At 41.2% G+C, this 26,274-nt stretch overlaps 1 protein-coding gene across 5 annotated transcripts in view; it reads left to right on the plus strand.

The window, feature by feature from the left end:
- LOC109872677 (teneurin-1) overlaps window positions 1-26,274 on the plus strand; it is a 177,677-nt gene that overhangs the window by 78,291 nt on the left and 73,112 nt on the right. For 3 of the 5 annotated variants that reach the window (XM_031808394.1, XM_031808392.1, XM_031808393.1), the window contains exons 4-5: window positions 19,342-19,585; window positions 24,432-24,670. In XM_031808394.1, coding sequence (XP_031664254.1) covers window positions 19,342-19,585; window positions 24,432-24,670 — 483 coding nt within the window. Of the gene's footprint in view, window positions 1-15,472; window positions 15,913-19,315; window positions 19,586-24,431; window positions 24,671-26,274 lie in introns of those variants that run through there. The other 2 variants (XM_031808395.1, XM_031808396.1) reach the window with 2 other exon arrangements.

Here is a 26,274-nt window from a genome sequence, read left to right on the forward strand (position 1 = left end):
GTGTCCCCCTGCTTAAGCCAGTACATGTCCAGGCCTGTCTGAAGTTTGCTAGAGAGCATTTGGATGATCCAGAAGAAGATTGGGAGAATGTCATATGGTCAGATGAAACCAAAATATAACTTTTTGGTAAAAACTCAACTCGTCGTGTTTGGAGGACAAAGAATGCTGAGTTGCATCCAAAGAACACCATACCTACTGTGAAGCATGGGGGTGGAAACATCATGCTTTGGGGCTGTTTTTCTGCAAAGGGACCAGGACGACTGATCCGTGTAAAGGAAAGAACGAATGGCGCCATGTATCGTGGGATTTTGAGTGAAAACCTCCTTCCATCAGCAAGGGCATTGAAGATGAAACATGGCTGGGTCTTTCAGCATGACAAGGATTCCAAACACACTGCCGGGGCAACGAAGGAGTGGCTTCGTAAGAAGCATTTCAAGGTCCTGGAGTGGCCTAGCCAGTCTCCAGATCTCAACCCCATAGAAAATCTTTGAAGGGAGATGAAAGTCCGTGTTGCCCAGCAACAGCCCCAAAACATCACTGCTCTAGAGGAGATCTGCATGGAGGAATGGGCCAAAATACCAGCAACAGTGTGTGAAAACCTTGGGAAGACTTACAGAAAACGTTTAACCTCTGTCATTGCCAACAAACGGTATAACTTTTGTTATATAACTTTTGTTATTGACCAAATACTTATTTTCCACCATAATTTGCAAATAAATTCATTAAACATCCTACAATGTAATTTTCTGGATTTTTTTCTTCTCATTTTCTCTGTCATAGTTGAAGTGTATCTATGATGAAATGACCTCTCTAATTTTTTTTAGGTGGGAGAACTTGCACAATTGGTGGCTGACTAAATACTTTTTTGCCCCACTGTATATGTATATATATATATATATATACACACACACATACACACATACCAGTCTTATGCCTGCATTGTCTCTCCTCTATAGCTGTGCAAAGCATGGGGGGTTTGAGCTTCTATGGCTCTCTAAATGCAAATTACATGTGTCATGTGATAGAAAATGATAATAACAGGTTTGGTAGAAACGGACTTAAACAGTTCATACAATGTTAATTATCAGTCATTTGTAGTCGGCTGATTGCGGAATTTAATTGAAAAATGAATCGGTTGAATCACCTCTAGTCCTCTTATGAAATATATGCTCGGTTATTTGTTTGTGCTCGCTCTTGTTATGTGTCCGTGGGTGCACATATTCAGTGTTTTGGTGTAATGACTTCATGAATGGCATGGTGGTGGTATTAAACAGCATCTGATTCAGACAGGAACATCTGTACTGGTCCCCTGGGATGTAGAGCTAGGCGGATGGAATGCTAAGACCACAGAAAGCTGATACATATAACACTGGATCCCTTTGGTATTCATCCTGCGTACGTGAATGCAGTGTCCAGGTCCATGTTGATGTTTGTTTTATGGAAACGTAAAACCATTAAAGGGCCTCCGCACTATCCTATAATCGTAGACCCAGACCTTCTATAAAAAACGCCTCAAATTAAACAGAGGAAGCAAGTGTTTAGTCGCTGTTCATGGATTTGTATGGCTTTATACAGTAGCAGGATTGCAACTGCTGTGTCATAACTGTGCCATTAAAATTGAATTAAACATTACAGTAACTAAATCTACATGAACATACAGTGGAGCTCCAAAAGTATTGGGACTGTGACAAATGTTTGAGGTCTGTACTCTAGCACTTTGGATTTCAAATGATACAATGACTATGAGGTTTAAATGCTTTAATTTGAGGTTATTTCATCATAGATTTTCATCCATGTCAGGTGAACCGTTTAGAAATTACAGCACTTTTTGTACATAGTCCACCCATTTTAGGGGACCAAAAGTAGCAGGATGGCGACTGTAATTCACTAATGTGTATCAAAGTAGTCAAAAGTTTAGTATTTTGTACCGTATTCCTAGGACGCAATGACTTTGCAAACTTGTTAGATGCATTTGCTGATTGTTTTGGTTGTGTTTCATAACAGTTCAGGTTAATGGTGATCGTCGTAACATGCAGACGCAACATGGTCATCTCCGGTCCTCCCCTATTAGATTCCAATTTCAGTACTCATAATCATTTGACATGATGAGATTTCACCTGCTGAACGTTTACATACGCTAATCACACTGATAAGCTGATATCCTCTTTGATACTTCATGAAATGTTTGATATGCGCATATCTGAAAAAGGTTGAGGAGAAACGTGTGGCTCCATATTCATGTTAATTGACATAAACCCTCACCGCAGGCCTACTAATTGTCTTAATTGATTGAACTCATGATTAATTGATTATGTTAACGATTTTCTGACAGAACGAGCCCTCGAGCTATCATGGCTTTCTCCTGTTGATGGCGGTAGGTTTTCAGAGCTTCTCTTGAGACCCAGAAAAAGGAATGCATCATTGGTGTTATCATTAGGCTGGTAGAACTCTCAGGTTTGCAGAAGAGGAATGCACATTTTTTATATTTTCCTAATACCTTGTCCAAACACATTTTCGAAAAACACATTTGCAATGTCTGAGATAGCAGTAATCACTGCTGTGGTTACTCAAAAACCCTCGCTGACCTGAAAGAGCATTCCAAGTAGTAGAAGATTCCAAGAGTGTCCTCACTCAGACAATATAGTCCATTCCTATACCGTATGTGTCTGCTACATGAAATAACACATTGGAATGGCACAGGAGCAACATCTGAAATATTGACACTAGCAGAGACCTTTCCACCCTTCATGCAGGCCCCCAGAAAGGGATATGTGTCGCTGCTCTGAGCAAACACACAGCCGTGTCACAGGCAGCAGGCAGTTCTGAGGAGTTGAATTGAAAATCCACATAATGGGTGCTTTTACCTTTGCTGCGAGTAAAGCTTATCGCAGAGTGCACACTAACCACCCTGGGAATTAGCCTTCCTCACCCACTATTGTGTCAGGAATACGAATGGCGACCCATCTAAATAAAGACTGTCTCTCTTGCCAGGATGTATGCTTATGGCTAAATGTACTGCTCTTGCCATGATGTATGCTTATGGCTAAATGTACTTCTCTTGAAGCGATATGATTGGGCACAGGTGTGTCTAAAAAGTCGAATAGTGCCCTTTTTGGGTGGGAGTGTGTGCAGTCATAACTAAACCCTTGAACAAAATGCATTTCCTATCTCTATTTATTTAAACCATTTCTAAATCAAATCAAATCAAATCAAATTTATTTATATAGCCCTTCGTACATCAGCTGATATCTCAAAGTGCTGTACAGAAACCCAGCCTAAAACCCCAAACAGCAAGCAATGCAGGTGTAGAAGCACCTGTCTACAGTTGTTTTGTAAACCAAAATCTGTATACATACTATTTTATAGACCTAGAGTCATTTTCATGTGTTTTTCTTTTCATTTCCATGTCAAGCACCTCTGAATTGCGAATTATTTTGTATAGAGCATTTTAAATGGCCTACTTCTACAGTACAGAGATTAAACTTGTTCAAAAACAACAACAGCTCCGATTAGGGCATCCCCTCCGATCAGAGCCAGAGCTGCCTGGTAAACTGTGAAGAGAGATTGCATGATGTGGGTAATCTTGTTATGGAGCCCTTAATGAGAATGGGAGTCAGGGCAGCAGGTGTTATAATAATCAGCGCTCTGAGCTGAGCCCCAAACCTGCTGCGGATTTACACACCATGTTGCGCGTCCTCCCATAATCCAGCCAGTGCACACCAATCACAACATATACCAGGATCTGAGTTGACTGTGAGATCCAAGTGTGTTGTTTTATATTGACTTTTTTTAATACAGGAGTTGAATCACAAATACCTTTCGTGGCCTTTCGCAACAGAAGTGTCTAGTGGTAGAAGAAGTATAAATTATAAATTCCATCTTGATGTATGGGCCAGGTCGGACTACAAGCTCCATGATTCTACTGTCCTGATCAATTTAGCTTCCGTAGTGTAATTCTGTTGGCTGTCATTGCAAACATCTAGCAGTACTGATACAGATTGAGTGGTTGATTGTATTCCTTGACATGGCTCTCTTTATATTATCCTCTCCCTACCTGTATTCTCCTCCCCCTTCCCACCAGGCAAAGACATAAAGAATGATCAACATCCAGTTTTGTTAGATTTTTTGATTGAGCTGTCAACAAACATGAATTAGATTCAAATCTAGCATCCATGAAACCTTGTCTATTTTTGGATTGAATTGAGAGAGAAATTGTAAACATGAAAAGGTGTGGAGAAATAACAACGAAACAATGTTGACTCAACCCATTGTACCCCATTTGGTATTTCATGAGATTAGTATTTACATAAGCACGACAACCTAAAAAAAGTATTACTTTCTAATATCCTTGATTAGATATTTTGTATCAATGTATTTCCAGTGTGAAGTCATAGTAAACAGATGATTATTTTGAAGAAAAACACTTTTTGTGCTGTTATACCTTAATGTACTTTTAGATTTAAGGTGACAGTGCTACAGTAGTTTAATTGGTATACTGACGGCATCTCAAACGTTTTTACATGGCACACATGGTGTTTGCTGAGAGGGATGCTGTCATAGTTGTTGGTTTTTAAACTGCAGTCACTGAGACAAAGTGCAGTCGCAGAAACCACTGTGGTTTCACACTATGATGAGAGCAATAGTCTTCATCCTAGATTACCATAACCCATTTCCCCATGTAGAATGGATGTTACCATCAAATGGTGTAAGACTTTAAAATCAAAGTAAACATTTGGGGGACTTGAGCGCGAGCGCGGTCATCTCATGAAAATCCAATCGACTGCTGTGAAGAGTGTGACTGTGAGGCGAGTACACACTAATGCGTTTTCGCCCCAGCCCAAGGACTCCTAGGAGCTTTGTAAAAGCTTAGCACAGCGGGGCTCGGGGACTGGGGGGCTCCCTCGACTGACGGATGTGAGATTTGCTTATTACCCTGCGCCGTGACGAAGCCATGACTCCCAGTCCATTAATCCTGCCCCAGCACACGGCTTCCTGACCAGGGGTACAGCCCAGCCTTCCTCCCCGCAAAGAGGAATCGCTCCCAGCAATTAGGCCTGATAGGTAGGGGCCTCCGGATGACCTCCTGGGGGGGCATGATAGATCTCTTCTTTTAGACTTAATCTATGAACCTGTTCCTCTCTGTCTTCTGCATCCAAAGGGTTCTCTCCTGTCTCCACTCAAGGGTTGGGTCCACCATTCTCTGTGTTCTAACCAGGAACTTCATTTTCACTCTGTTTCTTAAGTCGTTCCAAAGGTCAACAACCGCTCTTCTAATTTGATGTATTGGATGTTAGAGAGTGGAGGTCACATCAGAATTCACATATGCATACCATGTAGTGTGTCTGAAGGTGGAATGCAGCCCATTGAGTCTTGGTGTTGTGTCCTCATGGTCTGCTGTGTTTCACGCTCTGACTACAAATGATGCTGTTTGGTATTCTGTCACTTCCATCCAGATGTTATTTTATCGAGTGGAATTGCGCTTATATTAAATCTCTTCTTCTATATGTACAACAAGACATCCACATTATATCTTATACATTTTTCTCATATAGTGAAAATGTAGGTAGGTCTTCCTCTAAGTGATTTATTGAATACTGTGAAGACAACAGTGTCTCCAGCTATTACTGCATAGACAAATATTATTTTGTGTGGAAGTAAATATAGCTTTGAAAATGGCATGAGATATGGAGAAATGTTTTCGTCTCTTGTTTCTACTCCATCTCCCACTGATTTCTGAGACTTTAATACTGGAAAGGTTATCCAAATTGGGATACGTTTGATGCGTTTCTTTAAGACACAGACACCCCCAAGGGCGTCATGCCCACAGGGGGCACAGGGGCACGTGCCCCCTCAGTTTTATTTATTTTATTTTATTTGTACTTAAAATTATAAATGCAACAGTTTCAAGATTTTGCTGAGTTACAGTTCATAAGGAAATCAGTCAATTGAAATTCATTAGACCCTTATCTATGGATTTCACATGACTGGGTAGGGGCGCAGCCCACTGGGAGCCAGGCCCAGCCAATCAGAATGAGTTTTTCCCCACAAAAGGGCTTTATTACAGACAGAAATACTCCTCCGTTTCATCAGCTGTCCGGGTGGCTGGTCTCAGACGATCCCTCAGGTGAAGAAGTCGAGTTGTGGAGGTCCTGGGCTGACGTACTGCCAAACTCTCTAAAACGGCGTTGGAGGCAGTTTATTGTAGAGAATTGAACATTAAATTCTCTGGCAACAGCTCTGGTGGACATTCCTGCAGTCAACATGCCAATTGCATACTCCCTCAAAACTTGAGACATCTGTGGTATTATTGTGTTGTGTGACATAACTGCACATTTTAGAGTGGCCTTTTATAGTCCCCAGCACAAGGTGCACCTGTGTAATGATCATGCTGTTTAATCAACTTCTTCATATGCCACACCTGTCAGGTGGATGGATTATCTTGGAAAAGTAGAAATGCTCACTAACAGAGATGTGAACACATTTTAAGAGAAATAAGCTTTTTTTCTTTTTTTTTGCATATGGGAACATTTCTGGGATCTTTTATTTCAGCTCATGAAATATGGGACCAACACTTTACATGTTGCGTTTACATTTTTGTTCAGTATAAAATGTTTTGTTGTTGTTTCTCTGTAATACTACTAGCCACTTATCTGTTTGATGAAGTTGACTTTAGCTAGCCCAGATAGGTTCCCAGTCTCCCAACCTCATAACTAGCAACCAAGTTAGAGTATCTGTCTTGTCCAACTATCTTAGCTGGCATGCCTACTGGCAAGGTTGGTAGACTTTAGAAAAGCAAGTAATAACTAAATGTGCTGAATAAGACTCCGTTAGGACTGGATCACTCCATCAAACTCAGCAAAAAACACCTTTTTGAAATAGTCAGGAAAAAAATACTGCTGGGTTATTCTGAAGCACAATGAACCAAAGCAGTGTCTGGAACACCTGCGTAGATTTAATTCAGCAGAGCATACAACAAACCCTATTTAGAATAAACTGTCATGAACATAATACCACAGATGACCTGTTATTGTTCAATTGATCAGTTCTCCTGTCCAGTACATGGATAAGGCTCACACCCACATGCTCTTATGACTGGTGTAAGCTACTGCACAACAATAGTTAGCTGACTTGCTGCATCACTTCCAACTCGTTGTCCTCTGGCTACCAGTGTTCTACTACCATCCACATTCTGCATTCATTATCTCTAATAAATTGCCACATTGAGAATCACAAAAGGTTTGCATTGTTTACTGCTCAAAATGTGCTCGCACAGTACAATCTGGAAGAATCTGCTTCCAGAATCCATCTTCTACATGGCATGAAAAGGTGTTGCTGGTCTCTGAAGGTATCAGCAGAACAACTCCCTTGTGTCATGTCAAAAATATGTATTTAGCACATGCTGTGGAATCACTCAGTGCTTGTCCCGATAACTTTCCTGTCTTATGTGACACATTTGATATTGAAGGGAAAAGAAGTTCTGCACAACTTGATGCCTTCTTCAGTGGGATACCAACACAGTTGCTAAACCGCGGCCCCATGGGGACATCATTTCAGATAAGACGGATTTGGGTAGACAGGAAATGTAGCTCAGCAACACTAGAAAGCTGCAGGTTAAAAGGAAGTATGGAAACCAGAGATAGGTTTGATATGTTCAAGCATTTTCAAAAAAAGCCACTGAATGTTTCAGGGAATTGTTTCTCAAATTGAGATGTTTGTTTATTGTATTAAGTTTATTGTTTGATACTTCATATTCAGATATGGCAGGGCCAATTGTAAATTGAGCATTGAATCTGGAAGGAAAAAAATATTTCCTCTCTTTTAATATTTTCCTACTGATGGCCAACAATTGTTTTCAGAGAGTTTTGTTTCAATGTTAGATTAATGTAAACTGTATTGGTGTTTCATGGAAACACCCCCTATTACCCCTAAAATACCGGCCAATCAAAACATAGGAAAATGCACTTCTTTACCTGAATCGATCAAGTCAAGGAAACGTTGATATGTATTGCAAAGGCCACAATAAAATGAGCAGCATGAGTATTTAAATGTTATGATCTCTCTGGCATTACAGATATCTCTGGCTACCTTACCCAAACCAAATCCAACTGATAGAAACAAAGGCACACACTTTTTCATGGAACTACTTGAACTTTTCCTGGACTCTTGAACTGAAAAACGGACAAATTCTGCCATCTCTAAATGGAGCTCTTTAATCATCTGAATAAGTGTGTATTTGGAATAGCACTTCACAGGTGAGGTGAGCAGATATTTCTAGTCTGAAGAGGCCCCTTATTGTCTTCCATATTTCTCTCTAGTGGCCATCACTGCAGCTACCCTTGCTGGAATTCTAAGGGAAACTGTCCTCAGTAATATCAAAGATATCCCAGATTGTTCCATGGTTGTGTCTCCATTCTCAACAGAGCATCACCAGAAGAAAACACTTAGCACTCTGTGTCAGTAAGGTCCCTGGGTGACAGCCCCGACCGATCGCTCGGTGGCTCTCTGATCCAGAATGTGTTAAAACAGACAACACAGTGCATTGTCTCAATCAATCAAACAACCTGTTACATTTGTGTTGCACTTCTTGCAGTTTGTTTGTCACCAAGCACTTTAATCTAAGACTTTAAAAAAAACTGAGACATGTTCCCAGTAGGGAACCTATAAGAGGAAAGCTTTCTATTCTAGATGACAACAGGCGGAATGCAGTTCAGCCGCAAATTGTTTTGAAATGCACTTTCAGATAATTGCTCACCATGAAAATGACAGGAAGTAAGCCTTGTTTTTGAATTGTGTTTTTCACAATTGTCTTTCATAAGGCTCTTTACATAATTATCATCAGTCTCTTTCATTTGATTGTTGACATCTGTAGAGATTCAGTTAATGTACATTATTGGGAAACTGTTTATTGAAAAGATTGTGCAACAACCATCTCCTGGCAACACACACTATTTTAAACCAGCAAATCACAGGTGACGTGGTTAGACTGAGTATGTAAATGTACCGGCTGAACTGTGCTGACCCTTTGTTAGTATTGTGATAATGAATGCATGCTGGCACATGCAGATTCTCAATCTTGTAACATCCCCATTGTTATGTCACCTCATTTTGATGAAACTGAATTTGGACCCCACCATAAGGCTTATACAATACCCCAGGTTCATATATTGGGACCTAGATCATGTGTAGCCAGTCTAACAGCTGTTCTACGATCCCCATGCACCCTTAAACTGTGCTTACACTGGGGATGGCCTCCCTGTCGCATGGTGTCATGCCAGGAAGCATGTGTCCATTGGGAGTCCGACTCATTATCCTCTGCTACACATCTGTCCTGCTGTCTATTCCCCTACGAAAAGCATGCATGATCCCTACTACTGTATATATCCTATCTGTTCTGCTGTCCACTCTCCTTTAAGAAGCATGGAGGGCCATAAGCCCTAAGAGAGATGTGGCATAGTTTCAGCTGCTGACAGCTCTGCCCTTCAACAGCAAGGTTGTCATCTCTCGCCATGGATGGCTGTCACTTCTGTAGGGGCCTCGTGGGAAGTCAGTTAAGTTCTCTCTTTTAATGGAGGGTGAATAATGGTTTGATAAAGTAATATATGGTGTCAACTTCTGTCAGGCGTGCCGTGAGGCCTGCCAATCCCATCGGACAGAGAGGAGACCAATTGAGTCTGCCCTGTCAGGGACACTTGGTACACACACAGTTAGGCAGACCACTACAGGGCAGGCAACACCGATCAATACCGCTTTTAATTGCCTGAATCACAGGCTCTTTTTTTCCCTTCTTGTTATCTCTCCTTGTTTTTTGAAGAGACATCAAGGATGTGACGAAGAAGAAGTTCTATTTTTGTCCTACTGTACACGCTACCTCATGGGCAGACCAAAGCTACTGATGGACAATGGACCACGTATTTTGGTTGCTTTCTCACAACGTTTTCCTATTCCCACAGAGCAAAGGGATAGTAGAGTGTGTCCCCGTTCTCACAGGGGGCTATTCAGAAACCTTCTGAATACACAGAGAAGAAAATGTATGAGCTGATTATATGAAGTCCAATAAACTGAGGAAATAAATAGGTGTTGAGATGACAGACCCTGTGGAAACAACAGCTGTGTACATGTTGGTAACAGCCAGAAACTGTCAGAAGCTGTTGTATTGCCGGGGGGTTTTGAAGCTCTCTAGTGCAGTGTTCCTTCTTGAATTAACGATGAGGCTAAGGTATGGAGAAAATTGAATTAATTACCAGGCTGTGGTGTAGTTTGTACAGTGCACTTTCTCTCTATTGTACTCCTTCTACAAATAAAGCCGCAGCCACCCGTGTGGACACATAACCTTCAGACTCTTCCTGACTGGCATTTGAGAGATGGGAGCCATGAGTGTCTAATCAAAATCTCAAATGCTAATCTGGGATGCAAGCTTGTGGAGCGTGCACTTCTGTCTCAAAACAGTATCTATCTCAAGTCATTCCTTCCCAAGTGAGTCCTTTAATTAGCTGCATGGCTAGCTCGCTAACCTCAAAAGTAACCAAATGTAAGACTGGTAATGTGTTTGTATCTTGAATATCTCATTAGGTGTAAGAACCACAGTGACATTCTCCTGGCAAGCACTTTGCATTTTTAACTATCTTAGCGATAGAGAGAGAGAGAGACTGACATTTGTTGATAGTTCAATGAAGTATTTCCTTCCATTTCTTCTCCATCCATTTTGCAAATGCTCATGTTCGGTAATGACATTGGATCTAGTAGTCAAGGTTAACCTGGCTGTTTCACCCAAATGCTCCTCAGAAGAGATGTATGAATCAATCTTATGACATTTGAATGATTCCTGTTGATTACTCAGATTGGTCTTTGATAGAGTTTGATAGGGTTTGATAGGGTTTGTTCGGGTTTGATAGGGTTTGATAGGGTTTGATAAGGTTTTATAGGGTTTGATCGAGGTTGATAGAGTTTGATAGGGTTTGTTAGGATTTGATAGGGTTTGATAGGGTTTGTTAGGATTTGATAGGGTTTGTTAGGGTTTGTTAGGATTTGATAGGGTTTGATAGAGTTTGATAGGGTTTGATAGGATTTGATAGGGTTTGTTAGGATTTGATAGGGTTTGGTAGCGTTTGATATGGTTTGTTAGGGTTTGATAGGGTTGGTTAGGGTTTGATAGGGGTTGATAGGGTTTGTTAGGATTTGATAGGGTTTGTTAGCGTTTGTTAGGATTTGATAGGGTTTGTTAGGGTTTGATAGGGTTTGTTAGGGTTTGTGTCATTGCAGTTGACTGATTTTAGGATCCCTCCTAGTCGTGCTTTTCTTTAACGTGTGAAAAGTGCAGGGTTCGTGCGTGTGTACCGCCCAGATAAGCTGGCTCAGTAAGTAATGCATGTCAGATCAGATAAGTATACAGAAAGGGTTGCCCATAAAACGAGGCTATGAATCTAAGAAAGGAGAATTTACTGGCCACACAACAACATGGTACACCAATTCATGTCAAATGGGCTTCCACACAATGGCCTCTGTGTCTGCCAATCTATCCGTGCTAAGGGTAAATGGATAGACTTCCTCTGACCTTTGTATATCGTTTTATAAAAGAGGATCAATACCCGAGCCGCCAGCGTTGACACTTTATCACCATTGCACCATCTGGTACGAAACACATTTTTCTCACCTGAATTATTACAACCGTGTCTACAATCGGATCCATAGACAATAACCGGGGACTATTTCAACGTTGGCTCTGTTCTGTATTGCCTTTATTGCATTAGGAATAAGTCCCTGATGTAAAGAGATTATGTGAGCCACGATGAAGCTGAATGACGGCCTCCTGGTTGTAAAAGATCTGATGTTAGTTTGCTGTAAGATTTATGGGTATGTGCTGGGTCCTATCATTCACAATCACAGATAATCTGTGAATATCCCTGTCATAGCTCCAAATAGAATCACAGTGTGCGTCTGGTCAGTGAACTAGCCAGATATCGTGGCATACTCATTTGAAAAAGCTACTATATGTGAAACATGATGATTTAAGTAATTATTGTCCATTTCCCTCCAATAACGGGTTATCTTTTGACATGTTGCACCATAAAGCAATAAACCATGTCATGGTGCTCACAGGCCTTCAGCAAATTACTACTGGTCCTCAGTGGTGTACGCTTAAAACAAACAGTCAGGTTTTAAATTCAAATAAATACTTATTTAATCATAATGAAAATATGACTTTTCTACAACTGCATTTCTTCCGATATGAATTGCATTGGACACAGTGCTTTCAGTGATTCCATGTGATAGCCCCATATTGTTGACTGAAGTCATGGTTCAGAATGATTCAAATATCACAAAACATCCTTTTTGGAGTTCAGCCCCAGAATGTTAAGTTGCCATGTTGTCTCGTTAGATTGAAGTGCCCGAGGTTGATTCAAGAAGATGGGTCATCTGTTTAATCTCATGGAATGCCATTACCCTTGTGTAGCGTGTAAAATTATGTAGCGCTTTCTACAATGGGACCATATTAAAGCGCTTAAAGATTCCATTCACGCACCAGGCTACAACAAATGCATTTTCAAGCCCAAGCTAGAAGAGACAAGGTCAAATTGGGGGAATAAAATAGTATTTGCCTCTCTTCCTCTTGTGTATTATCCACCATGAATAACTATGCCAGAGAATAAATATATTTATGCCTGAAGTGGATAGTCCTATTTTCTTGGCAGAGGTGCTTGAGAGTGTCGTATAAGGACCCTGTTGGCAAATACGTGCTGTCAACTGAGAGATTACACAAGTATGTGGACCAACATTTCAGTTATTTTATGTATAAAACAGGCCAACTGTGCTCTTGTCAATCTGCTGCTCAGTTTAAACATACTGTACAAACCTGCCCGGTCTGTAAAATACAGAAGGTCTTTTCCTTTCCCATGTCTTGTGTCTCACCCAGGCAAGGCATGAGTTACATTCATTCACTTGACCTCCAATCCACAGTCAACAATCTGAGTGGTAAGACTCCGCTTTACCATATGGTTCCCATACAATGCATACAAGTCCTCATCCACAGTGTCTATACGGTGGTTCATCATATCTCGGAGTGGAAGTTTAGGTTTATGAGCTGTGAAGGACAGCTGCTGTAAATAAACATGTATTAATGAAGAGATTGAATACGTCACAGTGTATCCCTTCAGGTGCATTGTTTTCTGAAGGGAGCCAAGCCATGGGGAAGGACTGTGCAGAAGAAAATGTTCCTCACAAGCGTTAATGAGGAACGTTGTCATTGTGCAAGGGGTACTGTGTGGTACAACTGTTGCCGGAAGCAAAAATAGTTGATGTGTGAGATGAATAGTTTACTCCAAATCCTCCACCTTTGGAAGTAATTGCGGTAGTACTTTGTACATGGGATTTTATTTCCAGAGATTATTGCAGTAGCCTCTGAGGGGTAGGGGAATGGGAGCCGCTCTTCTAGAGTGCCTGAGTGCTGTGTGTGTTTAGCCTCGGCGGTGTTACTCAACACCAGGCATTTTCATTGTGGCTGGCTGATATACCTTTCTATATGCTGAGAGCAATTTCAATAATAGAAGGTCCTGCTGTGAAAGAAATTGTGTTAAAGCCTTTGGCATTAAGAGCTTTCTCATGTGTTTTGCAAAGTCCCAGTCTGATACCGTATATGTGCTAGCTGAACATCCCTTAAGCTCCAGTGTTACGTTTATGTGGCTGGTGCCAGCAGGTTTGTTGTGCACCATTGTTGAATCACTTCAATTCACATTTTTACTTAACGCTCTATTTTTACAAGTGTTTCGGCAGCTAAAAACCCCCGGAAAAGATAACTGTTGTCAATAATGACTGTAGCTATCGTAAAGCCATAACAGAGACTTACAATGTGTAGGGTGAGGAGACGGGCAAAAGTCCACATTTATGTTGTTTCGCAATAAAACAAAGGTTTTTTATATTCAATTGAATTACGTTTGGCTTTTCTATCAACTTTGTCTTGATACTGCTATGATCTTTTTAGAACGGTGCCTTTTTGTCTGGTGTGACATAAGCATCGACATCAAACGAAAGGTGATGAATGAAATATACAGTATTATCCTCCTAGATTGTGGATGATACTACAGTACTCATCTGTAGCCATGCAAAACCAGGACACACTAAATTGAATCTTCAAATTGCCCAAAGTCGGTGCTTGCTTTATGTAGGGAGATGACATAAACTACACCACGGAAATGTACACTCTCTCTCTAGCTCCAGCTGGCTAGTCCAGTTTTTGCACTCCACATAATCTATTTTCATTTAAGGCCTTTCTCTGAATCTAAAAACTTTCTGATCGGTCATGTGTTTAGAGGCATTTCTATGAAATGTCAGGTGCACTGCCAAACCTCACACACCGACCCTCACACCAACACACGCTCAGACAGAGAGGAATGATTTGTCTGCTGAAAATGCCAGCATTACTTATGCTTATATTATATACTGCAGCTCCATTCCCATCTCTATCCATATGCAAAAGGAATGTGAGTTTCAAAGTAGAAATGTCAATAGTACTGAAGACATGCATAATGCACCATGTCCAGCACTTGAAAGCAGCGGGGTGAGGGGGACTGCAGGGCCAGCCCCTTTGTTCTGTACTCTCCCATGTCTAGTGAGACACTGAGCCATGCTCTCTCCCCTCTCCAGGTGAAGCTAATGTGCTTCCCCTCTCAACTCAGGCTCCCTTTTAGAAATAGAATGGATATAACACAGTCAGGGCTCTTTGCACGCATTTTCCATTTTTTGAAATCAGAAGCATTTGTGTTGTTAAAAATAAACAGTGATCCATTGACATTGCAAGTCGACGTGATCATGTTTTGTATTGACAAAATGAAAGGGAAAAGAGTTCCCATTGGCTTTTTGTGTGTTTGTGCATCTCATTGCTGTGAGAGGAATCAGGCTGGCAATAACACTTGTAGACACATGCTCTGGAGCCAAGGTCATCAATAAACTGCTCCCTTGCCTGGACCAGGGCCTAAGTGGGTCAGCCTCACACCTCAGTGTCCCTGACACCGCAGACAAGATGCATCTCCACTCAGATCTGTTGCCCAACGTCCTGCTGGCCTGATTTAATCTAACCTGATGTAGTGTTTTAATGCAGCGATCTTGTTCATGCAGCCAGTTCGTTCACCTTCAATCTGGCACTCTTAACTGCACATAGTTGTTATTCAATCTAAACCATCAACTATATTATTTGACTGACATGAAAGATGTTTATGCTGCTGTGTAAATCCTGCAGTGCGGTTGTGATTGAATGTGGCCTCTTTTCAAGACACTGCAGCGGCTTCTTTATGGTACCATAATGTTGTAATGTATTACGTTGTGCCACCTCTTCTCTGAATCGACAGCCTGTCATGGGGTTATCATAAACAACTTATAAGGAAGGGGCGTCTGTAAAAAGTCAAACTATGTCAACTTCCAAGCAGGCTGTCGGAGTCAAAGGAGCGGAAGTGTATTTCTAATGTGCCTCTTTTTGTGTTGCATTGTTGTCAGACTCTGAGTGGCTGCAGTCAGCCAGCACTTATAGCAGCTAGCTTATCTAAGAGAGGATCAGTGAATGACCTAGTCTTAATAATGCACGTGTAAGTGTGTACCCAGTATATTTACATTTTTCAAGGATAAAGCATGTCTGCAGGAGGTCAGGTGTACTTTTAAGACAGTTTCAATCCCGCCAGGGGTTTTGTCTTGAAGCATGTGCTCTGAAGGAAATCCCTGGAAATGGAGTTTAAGCCACTTGTGGTAAATTGAGGCCATGTTATGGCCTGGCTTTGGAACATACTGGATGATTAGAGAGCAATCTCAAAATGAAGGCTTTTTCTGAAGAACCTTTCAAGAAGTGTACGTACTGTTCCTCTGAGTACTTGAAGGCTCATGTTTACACCTCAAAGGCTTGGATTTCTGTAACAAGCGTGAAAAGAACAAGTAAGTGGTAGCGCCAAACAAGAGACATTGAACATAATGCTTTGGAAACATGTGCATGGGGTTTTTAGGGTAACGTTGGAGACAAATATTGTATTTCAAACTATTTTCTATTTGTTTGAGTCTGTTTAGATTTTGGCATACATTCTGGAAACTATGATGTTCTCCATGTTAGCCCCTTACAGGGTTAGAAGCATAGATGTGGTTCTTAATCTTCTCATAGCATTCAGTCATATTTTTCCTGGTCATGTGTGTGGTCTACAAAGCATTCTTCAGATCATAGATCACAACATGCACTGCTCAAAAAAATAAAGGGAACACTTAAACAACACAATGTAACTCCAAGTCAATCACACTTCTGTGAAATCAAACTGTCCACTTAGGAAGCAACACTGATTGACAATACATTTCACATGCTGTTGTGCAAATGGAATAGACAACAGGTGGAAATTATAGGCAATTAGCAAGACACCCCTAATAAAGGAGTGGTTCTGCAGGTGGTGACCAGACCACTTCTCAGTTCCTATGCTTCCTGGCTGATGTTTTGGTCACTTTTGAATGCTGGCGGCGCTTTCACTCTAGTGGTAGCATGAGACGGAGTCTACAACCCACACAAGTGGCTCAGGTAGTGCAGCTCATCCAGGATGGAACATCAATGCGAGCTGTGGCAAGAAGGTTTGCTGTGTCTGTCAGCGTAGTGTCCAGAGCATGGAGGCGCTACCAGGAGACAGGCCAGTACATCAGGAGACATGGAAGAGGCCGTAGGAGGGCAACAACCCAGCAGCAGGACCGCTACCTCCGCCTTTGTGCAAGGAGGAGCAGGAGGAGCACTGCCAGAGCCCTGCAAAATGACCTCCAGCAGGCCACAAATGTGCATGTGTCTGCTCAAACGGTCAGAAACAGACTCCATGAGGGTGGTATGATGGCCCGACGTCCACAGGTGGGGGTTGTGCTTACAGCCCAACACCGTGCAGGACGTTTGGCATTTGCCAGAGAACACCAAGATTGGAAAATTTGCCACTGGCGCCCTGTGCTCTTCACAGATGAAAGCAGGTTCACACTGAGCACATGTGACAGATGTGACAATCTGGAGACACCGTGGAGAACATTCTGCTGCCTGCAACATCCTCCAGCATGACCGGTGTGGCGGTGGGTCAGTCATGGTGTGGGGTGGCATTTCTTTGGGGGGCCGCACAGCCCTCCATGTGCTCGCCAGAGGTAGCCTGACTGCCATTAGGTACCGAGATGAGATCCTCAGACCCCTTGTGAGACCATATGCTGGTGCGGTTGGTCCTGGGTTCCTCCTAATGCAAGACAATGCTAGACCTCATGTGGCTGGAGTGTGTCAGCAGTTCCTGCAAGAGGAAGGCATTGATGCTATGGACTGGCCCGCCCGTTCCCCAGACCTGAATCCAATTGAGCACATCTGGGACATCATGTCTCGCTCTATCCACCACAGTTGCACCACAGACTGTCCAGGAGTTGGCAGATGCTTTAGTCCAGGTCTGGGAGGAGATCCCTCAGGAGACCATCCGCCACCTCATCAGGAGCATGCCCAGGCGTTGTAGGGAGGTCATTCAGGCACGTGGAGCCCACACACACTACTGAGCCTAATTTTGACTTGTTTTAAGGACATTACATCAAAGTTGGATCAGCCTGTAGTGTGGTTTTCCACTTTAATTTTGAGTGTGACTTCAAATCCAGACCTCCATGGGTTGATAAATTTGATTTCCATTGATAATTGTTGTGTGATTTTGTTGTCAGCACATTCAACTATGTAAAGAAAAAAGTATTTAATAAAAATATTTAATTCATTCAGATCTAGGATGTGTTATTTTAGTGTTCCCTTTATTTTTTTGAGCAGTGTATTATGTTTTAGGATTAAGATTGATAAAATGTTATTTGATCTTTTTAATAATTAGCCATTTGAGCCTTGGATTCTTTAGTGGGAAAACTACCCTCCCAAACAACGTACCCTTCATACATCTACAATAATCATTTCCCCTTATCTGATGGAGTTCAACCTGCAGAATTATGTTAGATGTTACCTGGTAAATATCAATACTCTGAAAAGGGAAATGATGGAAGAATTGAACAATTAAACTGAATGAATGGCCATTAGATCAATGGAGAGGAGTGCTCTTATCAGATTACTGCAGGTCCAGACTCCAATCTGCATTATTCTATAATGCTTTAGAAGTGATCCTTGGCATCTAAACGCTGATGTATAATAAGCAGGAGTAAAACGTATCACACAGACAAACAAAATCAATACAATTCAATTCAACCTCTTAGGCCAAACGCAGGACTCTGTCATTAGTCTCTTCGTACACAACTGAGAAGAGTTAATGCAGACTTGTCTCTCTAATTGGGGGGAAACTCAATCATGATAACAAAGTTGGTAACACTTATGAATACACTCTGCAAAGGTACCCTCTACATAGACACTAATAACTACTCACATAACTATAGAGTAGAGCAGGGTTTCCCTAACTCAGTCCTAGAGCCCACCCAGATGCAACTTTTGGTTTCCCCTGTTCACTACACAGCGGCTTCAAATAAACAAAAGTTGATGATGAGTTGGTTATTTGAATCAGCTGTGCAGTGCTAGGGCATCGTAAACAGGCTCTATAATGCCATATGAAGCAAGGTGTGAAGTTCTTGTGTTACCATGAAGTGTAGTTATACAGGAATAGGTCTGGATGGTTTTGTAACTCACTTTAAAACATACAAATGATTTTTTTATGGCATTAAATATCATTTTTTACATTTAGTCATTTAATCCATTTTAATATATTTTACCTCGTTGTTTTATCAAATGATTCCATCCATTTTTGATAGTATAGTATGGATCCATTGATTCTAGTTTGACTTTGAAACCACTCCAGACATCATGAGAAGGATAGCCATGCATCTTCTAATCTAGAACAAGTCCTGATGAGACACCTGCATCCTCCAAGATTTGGAAATTCTGTTACTTTGGACATTTTTACTAAAACCGTTCCATCACACAAGCAATAGTGGGGCAAGCATTTCATTGGCTTTAGAAATGTATATTGATTTAATGCAATCGTGGCTCTCTTTTAATTTCATTAAGAAAGCTTTGATTGGATTTGGGTACTCCTTGTATATAGATTTATTCTTGTATTCTTGATTTGATTTTATGTTTATTGGTTGATCTTATTGCAAAATTAGATTTTTTTCAAAATTGTACTTTGGAATGATAACCTTGTTACATGTGCTAATTAAACTGAAAAAATCCCCCAGGCTCTCTCCAAATTGATGAAAAGTGAATGTTAAGTGCTTTCGGAATGTCACAAAACTCTCAGACACTTATCAAGCCACTCAGAAAAGACTCAACTCTCTCTCGCTTTCTCTCTCACTTTCTCTCTCGCTTTTTCTCAAGCTTTCTCTCTCCTTTTCTCCCCACAGAGCTCCCCAGCAGTCCACCAGCTCAGTTCACCTTCAGACCCCTCCCTCCACCTCCACCCCCTCCCCACGCGTGCACATGTGCCCGCCCAGCCCCTCACGCTCACATTTCTGAGGCACTGCAGAGGAACACCCTGCCGGCTCGGAGCCAGGCGATGGACGGAGATCCCACTCAGCCGGCCGACAGAGACAGAGGCCAGCTCCACAACAGCTGGGCCCTCAACAGCAACATCCCCCTGGAGACCAGGTAGGCCTCGGCACCACCACTCTCACCTGCCTAGTAATGAGGTCAGTGCAGTGTGGCAGACACCATAACAGCTCTGTGGCCATACTTTCCCCAGTATTGAGTCATACAGGTCTCTTGGTCTCTTTCCCTCTGTGTTCTTAATCACCGTGACACTGCAGTACCCGTAACTTGGATCCACAAAATAGCGCTAGCTTTGAGAAAAGTCGATTGAATGGATATGTTGTTGGCCTGAGTTAAGTGTTACAGAGAAGACCCCTGTGACTTCAGTCACAGACCTCTCAGACTTCTTTAATGATTCACACTTGATAGAGATGAATCATGGTGTACATTTATAATGAGGGGTTGGTGGTGCATAACTAAATCACATTGCTTTGATGAGATTCAGGGCTAATGCTTTTGAGAAGTGAAGGGGTGTACAAATCCAAAGAACATAAATAGATGCATTGTTAACTGAACATATTCAAGATCAAGGCCTTTCCAATCCTTTTCACAGCAAAAGCCTTTAAAGAAATGTATCAGATGTAAATATAAAACTGCTGTAGTTGTAAAAGAAAGGTTGTCTACAACTGACTAGGTGTTTGCATAGCCACACGTGACAATTTATGAAACAACAACTTTTTTGGAAGTGTATCCATTCATCCCAAATAGGGTTTTTAATTTTTAAACGGACATCCAAAGAGAAAACCACTTCAAGCGGTCACCCTTTATGAACGGGCTTGTCTTCTTGTGATCACTTCCCCAGAATTTTTAACTGTACCTGTCTCTGCCGGGCTAGATCATTTGTGTGAATTCCAAGCTTCCAAAATGTGACCTTTATCCCTTTTAGGGTAAGAATTATCTTTGTCCTTCATTAAAACTAGAGGGGAGAGACAAGATGAGGTGGCAAGATCAGGTGGGAACATTCTAGCCAATGAGAGGGCAGATACGCATGTGAACAAGCCAGAGAGATAGATCGAGGACTGATTTTTGTGTCTGTGCCATTATAGCATCTGTGACGGCATTGGCAGTGCCGTTGGGGCTATCTCCATTTAAAAGTAGTACATTTTCTTCTTCTTCATTGGCTAATTGCTTCCAACTCATAGGAATCCCCACCCAATTGAGTACTTTAAAATGGTGGAAGCCCTCAATGGTAATGTCCAGGGGTAAAACAAGCTATATCCATGATGAGTCCTCTATCTATCTCTATGACCACAGGCAGAACGCTGATATAAAGTCATTGATGAAATTCTACATACACACTTATATCAGTGGATTCGTAACAACCTAACCATTATGGAACTTCTATTTGATCAAATAAGCCTCGCGTAGCAGTTAGCAATTACATTTTTGATGACCAAATGCGACCCTCTCATTGACCTCCATACAAAAATTCCTCACTTTGTGGCCTTATTTTCTTGAGCTGAGTAAAACCTCTCGCTTCGCCTCTTCCTCTCTGGCTACACTCCTAATTGATAGGAAGAAACGATGGCTACCAACAGCTGTCAGATCAAAGGTGAAAATACAGAAATACAACATTTCAATCCATTAGATTTACTGTAATGGAGAAAGTCATTGTGGGTAGTTCAGAGGTTGAAAAACTCTATTATTAACTTAAAATGAGTTGAGCTCTCTATATGCATCTTTCATTTTCATGCTTAGAAAATGGCAAATTCAATTACTGTACACCACAAGCAACCAGGTAAATCTTCCCCTCTTCATTTGATGTGGAACACAAAACCAATCAAAGAATTTCCCGCTTGTTATTAATGACAAGCTTTATTTGGCTTTGTATGGAGGAAAGGGTTTTAACATGCAAAGAGAGACCACTATGACAGGAAAACTATGAAAAAGTAAATGAATCATATGAAGTAGAGAGCCTTTGTCAAGATTGACAATTATGCTGTCTGCTTTTTGAGATTGTTTTTTATTTAAAGGGTTGTCTGTGAAATGTGAAATGAGTCGCTGGCCTATTTTTCTATTTCCCATTTGTTTGGTAAACCCAACAGTGCTTGGTGGTTCATAAATGTCTTGTAAATTGAAAATAAGCAATCCTATCAGAGGTAAACAACTTCTTTCTGTTGACTAAAATAAGTTGACATGTCGTCTTGAGAAAAATAATGAAGCATGGGGTAACAGCATCAGTAGGGAGAACACTACATCATAGAGCTACCTGAATTCACAAGTTAAAGGATTTGATGTTTGGGGTATGTTTTCCAAAAAGAAATGAAATCACCAAAAAGGTGTAACATGTTATTTACATAAAACAATATATTTGGTTGGGGAAAAAAGGAAAGCTTCTCCTTTAATTGAGTTTCCCAGCCATTGTGGATAGATTCACTGGACTGAAGCAATCAAATGAATGGATGCAGGAGCTCCATGGTTGATAATACCTCCTCAAGGAAGCCATTACTCAGTTGGCATGAGAGGGTGTTAGTAAGAGACTAGAAAACAAGGGCCTACCTTAGGCATGTTTTCTCCCCCACGCTTTGTGCTCAAAACATCCATAACATCTTATAGGTGTATGTAATGTACAACAGTGACAATAATTACAAATGAACACAATTAGGTTTGCAGGAGGGGTAGGGGTACTTGAACATCTTAAATTTGATGGAGTAAGTAGATCCTCCCTCCCTTATGGTAGATCGCATTGACTGTGCTCATTTAGGCCCCAAACTTATGTAGAGGTCACCCACTCTGCATAGAAGATGAGAAAGTCACCATGCCTGATGTGGCTATGTGCTGACTTTCTGTTCTCACCTAAATGAAACTTGTTGATTAACCTGTGGTCGATATTCAACCTAATACAATGCCAGCATTCATGTAGATCAGCAGATTGCTATCCAATACCTCCTCTTGGCCTTGTTTATCTCATCATTGTCAATTGTAATGAGATTGAAAGTTTGATGTGATGGCCAGATATCAATAACACCACCACATTTGATATTTTGCCTTTTACATTTAGAAAATTGTAACAACTGGTATTACTTCACATTCGCTCTACAGGCTGGGTGATGTGCTGTTGACATAGTTGTAACACTTTGCTCTTGCCTTCACCCAAATAAACCCAAATACTGAATATTTATCATATTCTTGTTGATTTCAGATTTCTGTGTTGTCAATTCTCACCGGCAGACGTTACCAATTATGCATAGCTGCCTTCCAATTAACACTGTATACTGTAGCATCAAGTGTTTTTCAGACTGCTAAAATGACTAGAAATTAGGTGCTCTGTATCACCCACCTCCACAAACACCTTCAGATTGATATGATGAAGAAACGCTCCCTGTGACATCTGGCCAACGCACATAGCAACATACTGCACCTTCACAAAATGGCGGTTTAACATAAGATTCTACCTCGTCAATAGAAAATATAGACAACAGAAGAAAAGTAATCGATTGTAAAGATCAGTGATCAATAGTGATCCTCAGATCATCATTACAGACGTCTTGAGGGGGAAACAAGTATTTTAATGATCCAATTTCTTAGTTCCTCCTCCTGAACACCTTCCTCAAAGCATCAAAAACTATGGGATGAAAGCAGTTCATTTCGTTTGTCTAAATGACATCAGCCGAGTCGATGCACTGTTGAGAACACAAAGACAATGATGATATGGCACTGACACAACATCAATGCAATTCCAGATTTCTGTCACATCAGCATAATGACCATATTCAAGACCACAAGCATATTCTTCCTAATTTCTTTCAATTACACAAAGACAGGAATTGATTGCTCCTCTATGGACTGTTTTTTTGCTCTTAATAATGCATTTTTCAAGTGTCAGCTACAGCACTACAACAGAACAGTATCCCAGACAGTCTTGAGCTCAGTGCTGTCCTGATCCAAACTGGATGTCCGCTGTCCATGACTGAACCATACAATTCAGTCCGTTTTCATGAGTGTTTCCCGCAGACCGTGAGGAGGATTACCCAACACCACGGGATGCTGCGTTTACAGTGGCTTGGACAACAAAAACAAACATGTCTCAGATAACTTTATCCCTTTGTGAACCATACTTAAACTTAATTACGCTGTCTACGAAAATTGGCCCAGCAATTAAGCCCTGTGATATAATCTTCTATAAGACTGACCTTTGTACTCTCCCATCTTTAATTGGGCACATTAAAGATAGCGGCTAATGGTATTAAAACCTTTTCTAATTAAGGACCTGAGCAATGAGGGTTATTTTTTCCCCCTTGTGTTCGTCTGTTCCGCTGGTCGGTCTATTCCCTCCCTAAACACTGCCGCCTACAGCTTGTTAGATAAAGGCAGTGGTTCCAAGGTCAAGTTCACAGTGAGGAGGAATTGGCCACCCTTCAGCATTAGCATAAATCAATGTAAGCACAGCATTCAGCATCACTGTCAGCTGTAAGAATTTAATAATAAATGTCTTAGACTCTCTCTCTCTCTCCCTCTCTCTCTCTTGCTCTATCTTCCCCCCCCCCCCCCCCCCCCCCCCCTCTCTCTCTCTCTCTCAGGAGTGTACACGTTAAGGCAGTTTGCCTGTTGGGAGCATTCATTAATTAGATTTAGGATGTATATCATTTGGCCAGGGAGGGAAATGGGATTGCATTTTGAGATTTGATTTTAATGATGTGCATTTCTAGCAGTTTACCAATAACTTAGAAGTACACAAGTAACTAACAGAAGTATTTTCTGGTTTGTATTCTATTTAAGTACTACGCAGATGGAAAGGGTATTAATCTATGCATTTATTCATGTCATATCTACACCATTTTGTATTGGTGCACAAAGGTGTAAATGGTCACACATAAGTGTTTAACAATGAAATAGTAATGTATGGTAATGTGCTATGTTGTGTATATTCTCATTAATGTCAACCTCTTCTGTTGGTGTGTTGCAGGCATTTCCTGTTCAAACATGGCTCAGGCTCCTCTGCCCTGTTCAGCGCTGCCAGTCAGAACTACCCTCTGACATCTAACACAGTGTACTCCCCACCCCCACGGCCCCTACCCAGGAGCACCTTCTCCAGACCCATGTTCACCTTCAACAAGCCCTACAAGTGCTGCAACTGGAAATGCACTGCCTTAAGCGCCACCGCTATCACCGTAACCCTCGCTCTTTTGCTCACATACGTCATTGGTAAGTCGGGTATTTCTCCCTATCTATGTTATCTATATTTATTGAACAATTCAGTACAAAAGCATAACATTTCCATATGGAGTGAGTTCAGTGCCAACAGAAACTGTACCATTTTTGAATATGTATTTTAGATTTTGAATTCAATATTTTGGAGTGTGTAATGCACAAATGTAATATTTGAATTAGTAAATTGAACTTGTATTTCATCATTTGAAACTTAATTAAATTAATATTGCATTCAGTTTTTAAATTAAATGTAAATTTAAGTGAATATTCTAATTCAATATTTATTTATTCAGTTTAAATATGGTGCATATTGCATTAATTGTCTGTGTATCAAGTTTACAAACTATAATTTAAAGTTGACCAAAGTTTCATATATTTAACTTCTCAAATGCATTCAGATTCAGTTTTAAAATTCAGTTCTCTAAATTCAGATGAAAAACCAGAGACATCCTGGTACTTTTCCAGCAAGGAATGGTAGAAGATTATTTTATTTTATTTAACTAGGCAAGTCAGTTAAGAACAACTTCTTATTTACAATGACGGCCTACCCCGTCCAAACCTGGACAACGCTGGGCCAATTGTGCGATGCCCTTACGGGACTTCCAAACACGGCCAGATGTGATGCAGCCTGGATTCAAACCAGGGACTGTAGTGACGCCTCTTGCACTTAGATGCAGTGCCTTAGACCGCTGCGCCACTCGGGTGCCAAGAGAACAGATAGAATCAAATGCCCTATGTGTTAATCAGGTTTCTAGTGGTTTCTGAAGCCAATGTGGCATGTTGAATTTATTTTCTTCTCATGAATTTGGCTGTTGCATTTGAACCGTTTGAGCTATTATGACCCCATTCCCAAAAGCTAAGACCCTCTGGAACATGGTCATGCTTTCTGTTCCCCTATATGATGCTCACAGGACGCACAGGAGACCTGAAGACGTGTTAGTTTGACATGTTTTGGTTTGTGTTAGACATGTATTCGTTTCAAGCCTCCTGCAAGGGTTCTCATTATAAGGGTGACTGACTGGGTTAAGACGTTGTTAGCTTCTGAGCTAAAGCCTAAGTTCTGTTACTTGATTGGGTCTCGAGGAGGAGGTCAAAGTTGGTTGAAGTGTAACACAGGTGGTTAGGGGAACACGCTTACAGTACATGATGAGTAACTTGTCAGAGACCTAGTGCACTGGAGGCCTGGGTTAGAACCCGATCGATCAGTCAAAATAACACGTCTTCAGATCTCAGGCAAGGTCGCATGTATGAGGTCAAAAGGGGGTGAAATATAACTAAGGTCCACGCTCTTTTGATGAGTAACCTTGCTAGAGACTTGAAGACTTTTGTTAGCTTCCTGAACTCATCCCTATGGGCTTCAGCTAAGTGGGCTCTAATACAGTCTTGTAACATGCAATAGATCCGGTTCAAACCCAGTCAGTCATAAGAGAAAGATTAAATAGGGAGTGGAAAAGCTATCCTTGGAAGGGCTATGGCAGGGCTATTTAACTATATTCTTATGGGGGCCAAATTGTGTTTTTTGTCACACTCCCTTCTAATGTGTCTAATGTTCCAGAGAGTCTTAGCTTTCAGGAATGGGGTCATAATAGCTTAGAGCC

The sequence above is a fragment of the Oncorhynchus kisutch genome, linkage group LG28 (assembly GCF_002021735.2).
Source record: "Oncorhynchus kisutch isolate 150728-3 linkage group LG28, Okis_V2, whole genome shotgun sequence".
In the NCBI taxonomy this organism is placed as follows: Eukaryota; Metazoa; Chordata; class Actinopteri; order Salmoniformes; family Salmonidae; genus Oncorhynchus; species Oncorhynchus kisutch.